The sequence below is a fragment of the Hemiscyllium ocellatum genome, chromosome 9, assembly GCF_020745735.1.
Source record: "Hemiscyllium ocellatum isolate sHemOce1 chromosome 9, sHemOce1.pat.X.cur, whole genome shotgun sequence".
NCBI lineage: Eukaryota > Metazoa > Chordata > Chondrichthyes > Orectolobiformes > Hemiscylliidae > Hemiscyllium > Hemiscyllium ocellatum.
In genome coordinates this window covers 22253285-22269683 of record NC_083409.1, presented here as the reverse complement: position 1 = coordinate 22269683, position 16399 = coordinate 22253285, and the positions used below count along the sequence as shown (strand labels likewise).

The following is a 16399-nucleotide window of genomic DNA, read 5'->3' as shown; positions in this document are numbered from 1 at the left end:
AGTGTTGAGGTAATGATATCTGTCACGGTGATGGGTGTTGGGATAATGATATCCCCTAGTGACAGGTGTTGGGGTAACGATATTTGTTACGGTGATGGGTGTTGGGGTAACGTTACCTGTCACGGTGTTGGATGCTGGGGAAATAATATTCCCCAGTGACATGTGTTGGGGTAATGATGTCTGTCACAGTGATGGGTGTTGGGGTAATGATATCTGTCACGGTGATGGGTGTTGGGGTAATGATATCTGTCACAGTGTTGGGGTAATGATATACCCAATGACAGCTATTGGAGTAATGATATCTGTCAGGATGATGGGTGTTGGAGTAACGATACCTGTCATGGTGTTGGATGCTGGGGTAATCATATTCCCTAGTGACAGGTGTTGGGGTAATGATATCTGTCAAGATGATGGGTGTTGGGGTAAGGATACCTGTCATGGTGTTGGATGCTGGGGTAATGATATTCCCTAGTGACAGGTGTTGGGGTAACGACATCTGTCACAGTGTTGGGGTAATGATATACCCAATGATAGGTATTGGAGTAATGATATCTGTCACGGTGATGGGTATTGGGGTAATGACATGTCCCAGTAAAAAGTGAGGTCTGCAGATGCTGGAGATCACAGCTGGAAATGTGTTGCTGGTTAAAGCACAGCAGGTAAAGCAGCATCTAAGGAACAGGAAATTCGACGTTTTGGGCCAGAGCCCATGACGTCGAATTTCCTGTTCCTTGGATGCTGCCTAACCTGCTGTGCTTTAACCAGCAACACATTTTCAGTAATGACATGTCCCAGCAACTGGAGTTGGGTTAATGATATATGTCAAGATGATGGGTGTTGGGGTAACGATACCTGTCACGGTGATGGGTGTTGGGGTAATGATATCTGTCACAGTGATGGGTGTTGGGGTAATGGTATCTGTCTAAATGATGTGAGTTGGGGTATTGATACCTGTCATGATGATGTGTTTTGGGGTAATGATAACCCCAGTGACAGGTGTTGTGGTAATGATATCCCCCAGTGACCGGTTTTGGGGTAATGATATCAGTCACGGTGATGGATGTTGGGGTAATGATATGTCCCAGTGACAGGTGTTGGGGTAATGATATCTGTCACGGTGATGGATGTTGGGGTAATGATATCTGTTACACTGATGGGTGTTGGGGTAATGATATCTGTTACACTGATGGGTGTTGGGGTAATGATATCTGTCACAGTGATGGGTGTTGGGGTAATGGTATCTGTCTAAATGATGTGAGTTGGGGTATTGATACCTGTCATGATGATGTGTTTTGGTGTAATGATACCCCTAGTGACAGCACGGTGGCATACAGGGCAGCACGGTGGCATACAGGGCAGCACGGTGGCACAGTGGTTAGCACTGCTGCCTCACAGCGCCAGGGACCTGGGTTCAATTCCCGCCTCAGGCGACTGACTGTGTGGAGTTTGCACATTCTCCCCGTGTCTGCGTGGGTTTCCTCCGGGTGCTCCGGTTTCCTCCCACAGTCCAAAGATGTGCGGGTCAGGTGAATTGGCCATGCTAAATTGCCCGTAGTGTTAGGTAAGGGGTATATGTAGGGGTATGGGTGGGTTGCGCTTCGGCGGGTCGGTATGGACTTGTTGGGCCGAAGGGCCTGTTTCCACACTGTAAGTTATCTAATCTAATCTAATCACCCCCTAGTGACAGGAGTTGTGGTAATGATATTCCCCAGTGACAGGTGTTGGGGTAATGATATGTGTCACGGTGATGGGTGTTGGGCAATGATATCTGTTACACTGATGGGTGTTGGGGTAATGATCACCCCCAGTGATAGGTGTTGGGGTAATGATGCCTGTCACAGAGATAGGTGATGAGATAATGATATCTGTCACAGTGATGAGTGTTGGAGTAATGAAATCTGACATGGTGATAGGTGTTGCGGTATGATACCTGTCACGGTGATGTGAGTTGGGATAATGATGCCTGGGATGATGATGGGTGTTTGGGAAATGATATCCCCAGTGACAGGTGTTGGGGTAATAATATGTCACCGTGATGTTTGTTGGGGTAATGATATGTCCCAGCAACAGGAGTTGGGGTAATGATATCTGTCTCGGTGATGGGTGTTGGAGTAATGATATCCTCCAGTGACAGGTGTTGGGATATTGATATTTGTTTCTCACGGTGATGGATGCTTTGGTAATGATATTTCTCGCAGTGATGGGTGTTGTGGTAATGATACCTGTCACAATGTTGGATTCTAGGGTAATGATATCTCTCACTGTGATGGGTGTTGGGGTAATGATACCTGTCATGATGATGGGTGTTGGGTCATGATATCCACCAGTGACAGGTGTTGGGGTAACGATATTTGGTAATGATATCGCTCACAGTGATGGGTGTTGGGGTTATGATACCTGTCACGGTGATGGGTGTTGGGGTAATGATATTCCCCAGTGACAGGTATTGGGGTAGTAATATCTGTCACAGTGATGGGTGTTGGGTTAATGATATCTGTCTCGGTGATGGGTATTGGAGTAATGATATCCTCCAGTGCAGGTGTTGGGATAATGATATTTGTCACTCACGGTGATGGGTGCTTTGGTAATGATATCTCTCGCAGTGATGGGTGTTGGTGTAATGATACCTGTCACAATGTTGGATCCTAGTGTAATGATATCTCTCACAGTGATGGGTGTTGTGGTAATGATACCTGTCATGATGATGGGTGTTGGGTCATGATATCCACCAGTGACAGGTGTTGCGATAACGACATCTGTCACGGTGATGGGTTTTGGGGTAATGATATCACTCACAGTGGTGGGTGTTGGGGTAATGATATCTGTCACGGTGATGGGTGTTGGGGTAATGATATTCCCCAGTGACAGGTATTGGGGTAATGATATCTGTCATGGTGATGGGTGTTGGGTTAATGATATGTCTTGGTGATGGGTATTGGAGTAATGATATCCTCCAGTGACAGGTGTTGGGATAATGATATGTGTCACTCACAGTGATGGGTGCTTTGGTAATGATATCTCTCATGGTGATGGGTGTTGGGGAAATGATATCCCCCAGTGACAGGTGTTGGGGTAATGATACCCGTCATGGTGATGGGTGTTGGGATGATACCTGTCCCAGTAAGGGGTGTTGGGGTAATGATGACCTTAAAAATGTGTTGCTGGAAAAGGGCTGCAGGTCAGGCAGCATCAAAGAAACAGGAGAATCGACCTGTCATGGTAATGGGTATTGGGATAATGATACCTGTCTTGGTGATGTGTGTTGGGGGTAATGATATTGCCCAGTGACAGGTGTTGGGGTAATGATATCTGTCACAGTGATGGGTGTTGGGGTAATGATACATGTCACGGTATTGGATGCTTGTATAATGATAACTCCCACGGTTATGGGTGTTGGGGGAATGATACCTGTCACAGTGATGTGAGTTGGGGTAATGATACCTGTCCTGATGATGAGTGTTGGGGTAATGACATACCCAATGACAGGTGTTGGAGTAATGATATCTGTCACAGTGATGGGTGTTGGGGTAAAGACATGTCCCAACAACAGGTGTTGGGGTAATGATATCTGTCAGGATGATGGGTGTTGGGGTAACTATACCTGTCACAGTGTTGGATGCTGGGGTAATCATATTCCCTAGTGACATGTGTTGGGGTAATGATATCTGTCACGGTGATGGGTGTTGGGGTAATGATATTTGTCACTCACAGTGATGGGTGCTTTGGTAATGATATCTCTCACAGTGATGGGTGTTGGGGTAATGATACCTGCCACAGTGTTGGATGCTGGGGTAATGATATTCCCTAGTGACAGGTGTTGGGGTAATGATATCTGTCACGGTGATGGGTGTTGGGGTAATAATATCCCCCAGTGACAGGTGTTGGCGTAATGATATCTGTATTGGTGATGGGTGATAGGGTAATGATATCTGTCTCTGTGATGGGTATTGGAGTAATAATCTCCCCCAGTGACAGGTTTGGGGAAATGATACCTGTCATAGTGATGCGTGTTGGGGTAATGATATGCCCCAATGACAAGTGTTGGGGTAATGATATCTGTCAGGATGATGGGTGTTGGGGTAATGACATCTGTCACAGTGATGTGTGTTGGGGTAACTATACCTGTCACAGTGTTGGATGCTGGGGTAATGATATTCCCTAGTGACAGGTGTTGGGGTAATGATATTTGTCACGGTGATGGGTGTTGGGGTAGTGATATCTGTCACGGTGATGGGTGTTGGGGTAATAATATCCCCCAGTGACAGGTGTTGGCATAATGATATCTGTATTGGTGATGGGTGATAGGGTAATGATATCTGTCACAGTGATGGGTGTTGGGGTAATGGTATCTGTCTCAGTGATGTGAGTTGGAGTAATGATACCTGTCATAATAGTGAGTGTTGGGGTAATGATATCCCCCAGTGACAGGTGTTGAGGTAGTGATATCTGTCATGGTGATGGGTGTTGGGGTAATGATCTGAAAATGTGTCGTTGGAAAAGCGCTGCAGGTCAGACAGCATCTAAGGAACAGGAAATTTGTCAGGAATGCCCGAAACGTCGAATATCCTGTTCCTTGGATGCTGCCTGACCTGCTGCGCTTTTCCAGCAACACATTTTCAGCTCTGATCTCCAGCATCTGCAGACCTCACTTTCTCCTCGTTGGGGTAATGATATCTGTCATGGTGATGGTTGTTGGGGTCATGATATCCCCTAAAATGGTTATGTGGATCGGAGTGATATAATTCACAGCAGTATTTACTCTGCCCCCTCCCAATTGCCAGCAGATGAACAACTTAATGGGAGAGCCCCAGCCCTTTGGGAACAAGGAGGTGCAAATCTGACTGAATGGCCTATCAGTCAGCTATCGCTAATGGTCTTGTGGACAGTGCTGTCTCAGAGAAACTAATTCAGACAGAGAGAAAGTGAGACAGAGTGAAGCGCAGCAGGTCATGCCTCACAAACAATACAAAATAAGAGAGGAAGACAATGAAGGAAAAAGGAGAAGGATGAAGACACAGAGAGGAGCAAAACGCTGACTGAAACAGACAGAGTGATAAGGATCAGGACAGAGACAAAAAAAACATATAGTAGAGAAACACACTCAACCCATCAACAATTCAAGTGAGTGTCTGTGTGGCTTTCTGTCATACATGAGGTCATTGTGACAGGACAGTGCGGAGGGGTTAGATCTAGAATAAAACTCCTGTGCTGTCCCTGTCCTGGGATTATTTGCTGGGGACAATGCAGAGGGAGGTTTACTCTGCATCTAACCCCATGCTGTCCCTGTCCTGCAAGTCTGATGTTGAACTACTCTTGATACCAGACCTAGAATCCTTGCCTAAATTAACCTTGGGAACATGGTGATTGCCACAGAGTGAGAAATCTGGAGCAGGATGGGTTGAAACCCAGTCGCATTGTGGTTTTCTACTGCCTGGTCAGAACTGGGCGCGAGGCCGGCTTTTCTCAGTGGAGGCCTCTCTGAATCCAGTCAGCCACTGGTGCAGATTATCCTCTGGTCTGACAGAGCCAGCTGCTGGCAAGAGCTGCTCCCGTTATCACTGGCACTGTGATGTTAATTGGAACGGAGATTTATTCCCTGTACTCAGTAAGCTGTTGTACACAGCCTAATCAGCTATCTGGTGGCTGCTGGTTCGGAGAATCCTGCTCTATATTGAAAGCTAATTTAGGATAATTGCACATGACGGTAAAATGAGTCTGGCTTGCAGCCTCTCAGCTGATTGGCACTGGGGCTTTGAAATTCTTCAATACGCTGATTATGCGGTGGTGTTTGAAATCTCAGGGTTGAAAGCGTGTGCAGACACATGCTGAGGCCCTAGCTCAAAGCCAAAGAGTTCATAGTTCATGAAGGATATCATAGCCTCTGCTCAGAGCTCCAGGAAACAGTGGCACCAGTGAGATGCCAACCTCACCTGGCACCTCACTGCCACTGTCAGGCAAGAGAAGCCTTTGCTATCAAGCCTTTAGGAAGGGGCTGTTTGAAGTTTCCTGTCTATTCCAACTTCACAGAGACTTGGAGCCCTAAGTTGGAAGCTCACGGCATACTAAGCAATCATTTACAGGTTTCATTTCATTTGTAGATTCAAGGGTATATCCTCACCTTTGGGTCATATTCATGAGTTCCAGTCCCATCTCAGGCCTGAGAACATAATCCAGGCTGATACTCCCAGTGCAGCGCCAAGTGACCGTCGCGCACATTTGGACAGTCAGTGCTAGGGGTGTGCCACACACAGTCGGAGAGTCAGCGCTGAGGGAGCGCAGTCAGAAGGTCAGCACCAAGGGAGCGTGGTCAGAAAGTCTGTGCCAAGGTAATGCCATGCACGGTCGGCATATCTGCACAGTCAGAAGTGCTGTCTTTTAGATGTGACAATGATCCCTGTCTGCAAACGCACTTGGATGTAACAGATGCACAAGTGTCTCCTGCACCAAGAGTCAGGGGATTCCTGGCCAATGCTAATCCTGCACAAGTGTTGCTAAAACAGTAAGAGACACTTCTCATTTTTTGGAACAATAAACTGAAATGGAAGTTGGACTGCTATAACAGAAATACCAGAAGCATTTTGCAACTTGAATAGCCAGCGCTTCATAGAATCATAGAAATGTACAGCATGGAAGCAGACCCTTTGGTCCAACCCATCCATGCTGACCAGATATCCCAACCCAATTCTAAAGTATAATGTGACTTTTTTTAAATAAGCAGTGATAGCCACAATTTGAGAGGCTTCCAAGGAGCAGGAAAATCAACATTTCTGCCTGACCAAGGGCTTTTGCCTGAAATGTCGATTTTCCTGCTGCTTGGATGCTGCCTGACCTGCTGTGCTTTTCCAGCACCATTCTAATTTGTGACAAACTGTAACTCAACCAAAGGTATAAGTGCAAGAACAATAGAAACAGCCAAAGCCTACATAATGAAAGCGCATAGTGGTGCAGTGGTTAGCACGGCTGCCTCACAGCACCAGGGTCCCAGTTTAATTCCAGCCTCAGGTGACTGTCTGTGTGGGTTTCCTCCCACAGTCCAAAGACGTACAGGTCAGGTGAATTGGCCATGCTAAATTGCCCATAGTGTTAGGTACATTAGTCAGAGGAAAGTGGGTTACTCTTTGGAGGGTCGGTTTGGGCTGAAGGGCCCGTTTCCACACCATAGGGAATCTAATCTAATCCAACCATCTCCCTTTCCCTGTCCTGTGTTGGGAAAATACAGGAAAATGAGGAATGCTTAATAGGAAGGATTCTGACCATAAGAGGCCTAGGTCTAACCAACTGACCAACAGCCTTCATTTTATAGAAAACATAGTGTCATCTGTGTGAAACAAAAATCAAAAGGAACTGTGTGAGGCAACTTATCCCATCACCAGGGTCTGGACTTTGGAACTTCAGAGTTTGAGTTACCTTCTCATTTCTTTATTTTACCTTTCACCTCATAATATCTGCTTTTTTTATATGTGTGTACATTTAGGATTTTTAAAGGGGTATAGTTTAAACAGCATAATAATACAAAAGCAATCAGTTCTCTACTTTGCCATTTGTTTGAGATAACTGTGTGACAGTAACCAGAATTATTTTCTGTTACTAATGAAACATTGCGGTAACTGTTTTTGTACTGAATAGTAGTAAGGCAGGGAAATGGGTCAGCTTGTATATTGGGATTTTACAGATTTTGGACTGGCTTGTGGAACAGTGGGACACAGTTATCAGCACATTTGGTCCAAGAGGCTGACCCTGTGCCATTAATCTGTTACCCCCCTGGTTCTGGACTCCCCAGTCACCAAGAACACATTTCCAGCATTTACTCTGCCTATTCCTGTTGGAATTTTCGAGGTTTCAATGTGATTTCCCCAACTCTTCTAAACTCTGGTGAGTATTATCCAGATCTATCCAGTCTCTCTTCACACCGTGATTCCTGGGACAGCAGGAGCCAATCTGATGAATCGTTGTTGCCCTCCCTCCATAAGGAGAATATCCTTCCTCTGATAAGGTGGCCAAAACTGCAGTCTTCCAGGTGTGGTCTCACCAAGACCCTATACAGTTTCAGCGAGACATCATTGCTCCTGTCCTCAAATCCTCTCAGTATGAAGGCCAACATACCATTTACCTTTTTCACCATTCACCTGTATGCTTACTTTCAGCGAGTGGTATACAAGGACACCCAGGTCACTTAAGCACCTCTCCCTTTTCCCACACTATAATCATTCATATAATAATTTGCCTTCCCGTTTTCGCAAACTCACAATTATTCAGATTTGGTTCATCTGCACTACATTTTCCCACTCATCCAACTTAGAAACATCAAAAATAGGGGCAGGAATTAGGCCATTTGGCCCTTCAAGTCTACTCTGTCATTCATGGTTGATCATCCAACTCAGTGTCCGCCTCCTACCTTATCCCCAGACTCTTTGATCCCTGTAGCCCTAAGAACCAAATCTAGCTCCTTTTGAAAACATTCAATATTTCAGTGTCAACTGCTTTCTGTCGCAGACAATTTCACAAGGTCTGCAGCATCTTCATCACAGATTACCCTGCCTCCCAGCTTCATCACAGATTACCCTGTCACCCAGCTTCATCACAGATTACCCTGTCACCCAGCTTCATCACAGATTACCCTGCCTCCCAGCTTCGTCACAGATTACCCTGTCACCCAGCTTCGTCACAGATTACCCTGCCTCCCAGCTTCGTCACAGATTACCCTGTCACCCAGCTTCGTCACAGATTACCCTGCCTCCCAGCTTCATCACAGATTACCCTGTCACCCAGCTTCATCATAGATTACCCTGCCTCCCAGCTTCATCACAGATTACCCTGCCTCCCAGCTTCATCACAGATTACCCTGTCACCCAGCTTCATCATAGATTACCCTGCCTCCCAGCTTCATCACAGATTACCCTGTCACCCAGCTTCATCATAGATTACCCTGCCTCCCAGCTTCATCACAGATTACCCTGCCTCCCAGCTTCATCACAGATTACCCTGTCACCCAGCTTCATCACAGATTACCCTGCCTCCCAGCTTCATCACAGATTACCCTGCCACCCAGCTTCATCACAGATTACCCTGTCACCCAGCTTCATCACAGATTACCCTGTCACCCAGCTTCATCACAGATTACCCTGCCTCCCAGCTTCGTCACAGATTACCCTGTCACCCAGCTTCGTCACAGATTACCCTGCCTCCCAGCTTCGTCACAGATTACCCTGTCACCCAGCTTCATCACAGATTACCCTGCCTCCCAGCTTCATCACAGATTACCCTGCCTCCCAGCTTCATCACAGATTACCCTGCCACCCAGCTTCATCACAGATTACCCTGCCTCCCAGCTTCATCACAGATTACCCTGTCACCCAGCTTCATCACAGATTACCCTGCCTCCCAGCTTCATCACAGATTACCCTGCCTCCCAGCTTCATCACAGATTACCCTGTCACCCAGCTTCATCACAGATTACCCTGCCTCCCAGCTTCATCACAGATTACCCTGCCTCCCAGCTTCATCACAGATTACCCTGTCACCCAGCTTCATCACAGATTACCCTGCCTCCCAGCTTCATCACAGATTACCCTGTCACCCAGCTTCATCACAGATTACCCTGCCTCCCAGCTTCATCACAGATTACCCTGCCACCCAGCTTCATCACAGATTACCCTGCCACCCAGCTTCATCACAGATTACCCTGTCACCCAGCTCCGTCGCAGATTACCCTGCCTCCCAGCTTCATCACAGATTACCCTGCCACCCGGCTTCATCACAGATTACCCCGCCTCCCAGCTTCATCACAGATTACCCTGCCTCCCAGCTTCATCACAGATTACCCTGCCTCCCAGCTTCATCACAGATTACCCTGCCTCCCAGCTTCATCAGAGATTACCCTGCCTCCCAGCTTCATCACAGATTACCCTGTCACCCAGCTTCATCACAGATTACCCTGCCTCCCAGCTTCACCACAGATTACCCTGCCTCCCAGCTTCACCACAGATTACCCTGCCTCCCAGCTTCGTCACAGATTACCCTGTCACCCAGCTTCGTCACAGATTACCCTGCCTCCCAGCTTCATCACAGATTACCCTGTCACCCAGCTTCATCACAGATTACCCTGCCTCCCAGCTTCATCACAGATTACCCTGCCTCCCAGCTTCATCATAGATTACCCTGTCACCCAGCTTCATCACAGATTACCCTGTCACCCAGCTTCATCACAGATTACCCTGCCTCCCAGCTTCACCACAGATTACCCTGCCTCCCAGCTTCACCACAGATTACCCTGCCTCCCAGCTTCGTCACAGATTACCCTGTCACCCAGCTTCGTCACAGATTACCCTGCCTCCCGGCTTCATCACAGATTACCCCGCCTCCCAGCTTCATCACAGATTACCCTGCCTCCCAGCTTCATCACAGATTACCCTGTCACCCAGCTTCATCATAGATTACCCTGCCTCCCAGCTTCATCACAGATTACCCTGCCACCCAGCTTCATCACAGATTACCCTGTCACCCAGCTTCATCACAGATTACCCTGCCTCCCAGCTTCATCACAGATTACCCTGCCACCCAGCTTCATCACAGATTACCCTGTCACCCAGCTTCATCACAGATTACCCTGTCACCCAGCTTCATCACAGATTACCCTGCCTCCCAGCTTCGTCACAGATTACCCTGTCACCCAGCTTCGTCACAGATTACCCTGCCTCCCAGCTTCGTCACAGATTACCCTGTCACCCAGCTTCATCACAGATTACCCTGCCTCCCAGCTTCATCACAGATTACCCTGCCTCCCAGCTTCATCACAGATTACCCTGCCTCCCAGCTTCATCACAGATTACCCTGCCTCCCAGCTTCATCACAGATTACCCTGTCACCCAGCTTCATCACAGATTACCCTGCCTCCCAGCTTCATCACAGATTACCCTGCCTCCCAGCTTCATCACAGATTACCCTGTCACCCAGCTTCATCACAGATTACCCTGCCTCCCAGCTTCATCACAGATTACCCTGCCTCCCAGCTTCATCACAGATTACCCTGTCACCCAGCTTCATCACAGATTACCCTGCCTCCCAGCTTCATCACAGATTACCCTGTCACCCAGCTTCATCACAGATTACCCTGCCTCCCAGCTTCATCACAGATTACCCTGCCACCCAGCTTCATCACAGATTACCCTGCCACCCAGCTTCATCACAGATTACCCTGTCACCCAGCTCCGTCGCAGATTACCCTGCCTCCCAGCTTCATCACAGATTACCCTGCCACCCGGCTTCATCACAGATTACCCCGCCTCCCAGCTTCATCACAGATTACCCTGCCTCCCAGCTTCATCACAGATTACCCTGCCTCCCAGCTTCATCAGAGATTACCCTGCCTCCCAGCTTCATCACAGATTACCCTGTCACCCAGCTTCATCACAGATTACCCTGCCTCCCAGCTTCACCACAGATTACCCTGCCTCCCAGCTTCACCACAGATTACCCTGCCTCCCAGCTTCGTCACAGATTACCCTGTCACCCAGCTTCGTCACAGATTACCCTGCCTCCCAGCTTCATCACAGATTACCCTGCCTCCCAGCTTCATCACAGATTACCCTGTCACCCAGCTTCATCACAGATTACCCTGCCTCCCAGCTTCATCACAGATTACCCTGCCTCCCAGCTTCATCACAGATTACCCTGCCACCCAGCTTCATCACAGATTACCCTGCCTCCCAGCTTCATCACAGATTACCCTGTCACCCAGCTTCATCACAGATTACCCTGCCTCCCAGCTTCATCACAGATTACCCTGCCTCCCAGCTTCATCACAGATTACCCTGTCACCCAGCTTCATCACAGATTACCCTGCCTCCCAGCTTCATCACAGATTACCCTGCCTCCCAGCTTCATCACAGATTACCCTGTCACCCAGCTTCATCACAGATTACCCCGCCACCCAGCTTCATCACAGATTACCCTGCCTCCCAGCTTCACCACAGATTACCCTGTCACCCAGCTTCACCACAGATTACCCTGCCTCCCAGCTTCATCACAGATTACCCTGTCACCCAGCTTCATCACAGATTACCCTGTCACCCAGCTTCATCACAGATTACCCCGCCACCCAGCTTCGTGTCGCATGGATTATATTTTTTTCGTTCAGGAGATGAGGGCATTGCTAGTTAGGCCAGCATTCATTGTCAGTCCAAAAGGCATTTAAGAGTCAACCGTGTTGTTTAGTGGTCTGGAATCACAAGGTCATCCAAACCAGTTAAGGACAATAGTTTTCTTCCTTAAAAGGACATTAGTAAACCAGATGGACTTCTCCTGACAATTGGGGATGGCTTCATGGTTATCATTACACTCATACAGGCTTTTAATTTGACTCAAATTCTGCCGTCGGCCATGGTGGGATTTGAACCTTGGTTCCCAGAACATTACCTGGGTCTCAGGATTGGCAGGTCCAAACAATAATATTACTAGGCCATTGATTGAGAATGGGGGACATATAGAAGGCAGAGTCGGAACTAATGGGTTTTCTTCAGATTGGAAAGATGTAACTAGTGGAGTGCCACAAGGATCAGTCCTCCAGCCTCAATTATTTACCAGCTACATGAATGGCTTAGAGGAGGGAGCAGAATGAAATGTATCCAAATTTACTGATAATACAAAATCAACTGGAGGGCAAAATAGATGAGGATGTAAAGAATCTGCAAAGGTTGTCAATAAAATGAGATGGGTAAAAGCTTGACAAGATGGAGTTTATTGCAGGAAAATGTAAGATTGTGAACTTTAGCGAATGGGACTGGTGAAACGTTAAGACTCTTGACACAGTTTTGAATGTTCTTGCTTGGCTAAAGTAGATTTTCTGCCTGTGGTCCGACTGGGACTGTTATTCTAACCATCCCTTTCTCAAAAGGGGATATTCCGAAAGTGCTCTTTCCAATTATGACGTGGTTCATTCTCAAGTTACCTGCATCGGTGTGATAAATATAAGGTCATCAGGAAGAACCCGAACATCACAGCATCATCTCAAGCCAGGGCAGGGCTTCAAACAACTTCTGGGGCACTTCAACTGGAGGTCAAGGTAATATGCAAGACGGCTGTGGGAGAAACAGGGGTGGGGAGGTGGGGGGAGGGTTGGGATGGGGGAGAGGAAGAAGACTGGGAGGGTGACTTGAGAAAGATAACAGGGATGTTTGAATGGGCGGGGGGGGATGGTTGAGAAGAGGAAGGGGAGCTAGGTGGCGAAGAACTTGGGATGGGTTGGGGGGGACTGCGATGGGAGGTAACAAGGAGAGTGGAAATGATGAAGAGAGATGGGAGATGACAGGGAAGGGGGAGGAGGGGATGAGGGAAGATGATTGCGGGGGGGAGGGGGGGGTGAGGGGGAAGAGGGGAGGAGACATGGGGACAGTCCCATATGCAATCAGACCAGCCAATAGCAGGGGCTCATGTGTCCTATGTTGCCTGGGAGCAGGAGGCTGGACACAGTCACTTACCCACTCAGAACCACAATGAAATCCATCACATTCCAGCCATTGCGAAGGTATGATCCTTTATGGAAGACAAATCCCAGTGCAACTATTTTAATTCCAGCCTCAAAACAGAAGATTCCGATAAAATAGGGCTCAGTTTGTTCCTGAAGGAGAAACGGATGGAGAGAGAGAGAGAGAGAGAGAAAACGGCAATGGAAAACAGTCTCAATGAGGATGGTCCTTTTTAACTACTTATATCTTCAAAGCAAAATTTCGAATCAATTCTGGCATCACCAAAGAAACCAGTCAGAAGAGAATAATTCTGAGTCCAACTATCAATACCTCAGCCCCACACCTTCTCCCCCCTCCACCAGCAACCCTCACAGAATTTGAAACCCCACCCAGCCTCAACTCATATCACATCTCAGATTCTAACTCCATCTTGTCACTCTCCTCAAGCTCCCACATTCCTGAAATTCTGACCCACATCCACCACCTCACTCACCCACTCCAGCTCCTTAAACCCTCACTCCCTTCCCTGCCATTCCTCCCTCTTCCAGTTTCACACCCAGTTCATTAATACTGCCTTTTCCATCCTCTGCACTCTTCTACTGTTACTCCCTCAATCATCCACACCTCCACCTCCCCCTCCTACACCATCCACTTGCCCCTCATCCTACTTTCTCCCTCTCCCCTCCCGGCTCTGTTCCCTCCCTCTTCCCCTCGCTTCACAAGCAGTGGACTCACCAGACTCTTGGCCATGGGCGTCTTGTCTCCATTGGGGAGGTGCTGCTCCAGGGCCAGTACAACACAGTTGGCAATAATCGTCGCCAAGATCATGTATTCGAATGGAGTGAGAGAGTCAAGGAGAACTCGACAAGGAATTGCAAAGACGCAATGCACAAAATCAGGGACAGATCATAATTCTTACATACTTCTCCATGTCTCCACCACCACCAGTCTCCCTCCAGAGACACGTCCACTTCCAATATAGCACAGCCTCCTGATACATGTACCCTTGCAATATCCTCCCTGCAGTAAAATGTGAAGGAAATTAAGCAAAATGATGCAATCTGTAGATCGACTAGAATGTCCTGCAAGGAAACTAGATGTTTGAAGAAATGTCTGTTTGAGCGTTATATCTGCTGGACCATGTATCCTTGCTATATATTACTCCCTCCAGACACACATACCCTTGTAATAGACGACTCCCTCCTGATACATGTACCCTTGCAATATACCACACTCTCCAGTAAAATGTGAAGGAAATTAAGCAAATTGACGCAATTCAGGTAGACGGGAATATCGGCGATGTTTGAAGAAATGTCTGTTTGAACATTATATCTGCTGGACTGTAAAGTAAAGTAGTGAAACCAACCAAAGGCAATTGGAAAGAAACTGAGAAGCAAAGGTAAAAGATTACCACTTCTGTTTCACCAGACCTTTGAGGTTGTCCAACCTAGATGGGATGTAATGTGCTCTCAGTCGCTGCCTAATCATCATGGTCCGGAAGGTTGGCTACATGGGACTTCAAATGATAGGAAAAGTAGCGCAAGTGGAAGAGAGGTGGACAAGTTTCTGGCTAGGTTTAAAGGGGATCAGAATGTGGATGGCATTAGAATTCAGGAAAATAACCATGAGGGTATGGATAAACAATTGCTGGGGACACTCAGCAGGTCTGAGCAGCATCTGGAAAGAAAATGACTGGAAACATCCAGATCCATTCTCTGCAAAAGGTGCACAGAAGGTTGAACCTAAGAAACATTGATTAAAGTCAATGACAGGCAACCAACAAAATCCTGAAGGAGAAATCTAGCGGAGCGTATGGGTCGAAACTGGGCTCAATAGATACGGGTTTCTTTAGGCAATGGTACATATTGCAAACATATTTGAGCATCCTGACACTGCTGACATATTCATTTGTTGGATAATCACCACAATGATTTTCAAAATCACTTCTTTTTCCAACTGCCGTCTCAGTTTTCTTTTTTCGTAACTGATCTCCTTCTCTCTTCTTTCTGCCTCAATGTTAACTCGATCATTCTTTCCAGCAGCCTGCAATAAACAATGAACCCATTGCATCTAATCACTTTTGAGGGGGGGTGTTGATTTACTTGATATCCCTTGCCTTAAGTGAACCCTGAGACAAAGAGATGGTTTACAAATTGGTGCCCTTGGCCAGCCCTGCGTACTGCTGATTACAAGGGCACAGTCAAATCGGAAGGGAAACCATGAATAGAACATGGAATATTACAGCTCAGTACAGGCCCTTTGGCCCTCAATATTGTGCCAACCTGTGAAACCAATCTGAAGCCCATCTCACCTATACTATTCCATTATCAACTATATATTTATCCAATGACCATTTAAATGCCCTTAAAGTTGGCGAGTCCACTACTGCTGCAAGCAGGGCAATCCACGCCCCTACGACTCTCTGAGCAAAGAACCTACCTCTGACATCTGTCCTATTTCTATCACCTCTCAATTCAAAGCTATGTCCCCTCATGCTAGCCATCACTACCTGAGGAAAAAGGCTCTCACTGTCCACCCAATCTAATCCTCTGATCATCTTGCAGGCCTCTCAGCTCCTAACCTTCTTCTCTCTAACGAAAACAGCCTTAAGTCCCTCAGCTCTTTCCTCATAACACTTTCCCTCCATACCAGGCAACATCCTAGTAAATCTCCTCTACACCTTTTCCAAAGCTTCCACGTCCTTCACATAATGTGGAAACCAGAACCGTACGCAATATTCCAAGTGCAGCCGCACCAGAGTTTTGTACAGCTGCAACATGACCTCATGGCTCTGAATCTCACCCCCTCTACCAGTAAAAGCTAATACACTATATGCCTTCTTAACAACCTTATCAACTTGGGGTTAATGCACATGGACACCAAGATCTCTCTCTGGATTAGAGTGGTGCTGGAAAAGCACAGCAGTTCAGGCAGCA

At 47.4% G+C, this 16399-nt stretch overlaps 1 protein-coding gene across 1 annotated transcript in view; it reads right to left on the bottom strand.

The window, feature by feature from the left end:
- The window catches only part of LOC132818635 (probable voltage-dependent R-type calcium channel subunit alpha-1E), a 270545-nt gene extending 256254 nt beyond the window's left edge, over window positions 1–14291 (bottom strand). The window contains exons 1-2 of the mRNA XM_060829646.1: window positions 14199–14291; window positions 13476–13615 (exon numbers count right to left, since the gene is read on the bottom strand). Of these exons, the coding sequence (XP_060685629.1) occupies window positions 13476–13615; window positions 14199–14291 (233 nt within the window). The remainder of the gene's footprint in view (window positions 1–13475; window positions 13616–14198) is intronic.
- Window positions 14292–16399: the final 2108 nt, after the last annotated feature.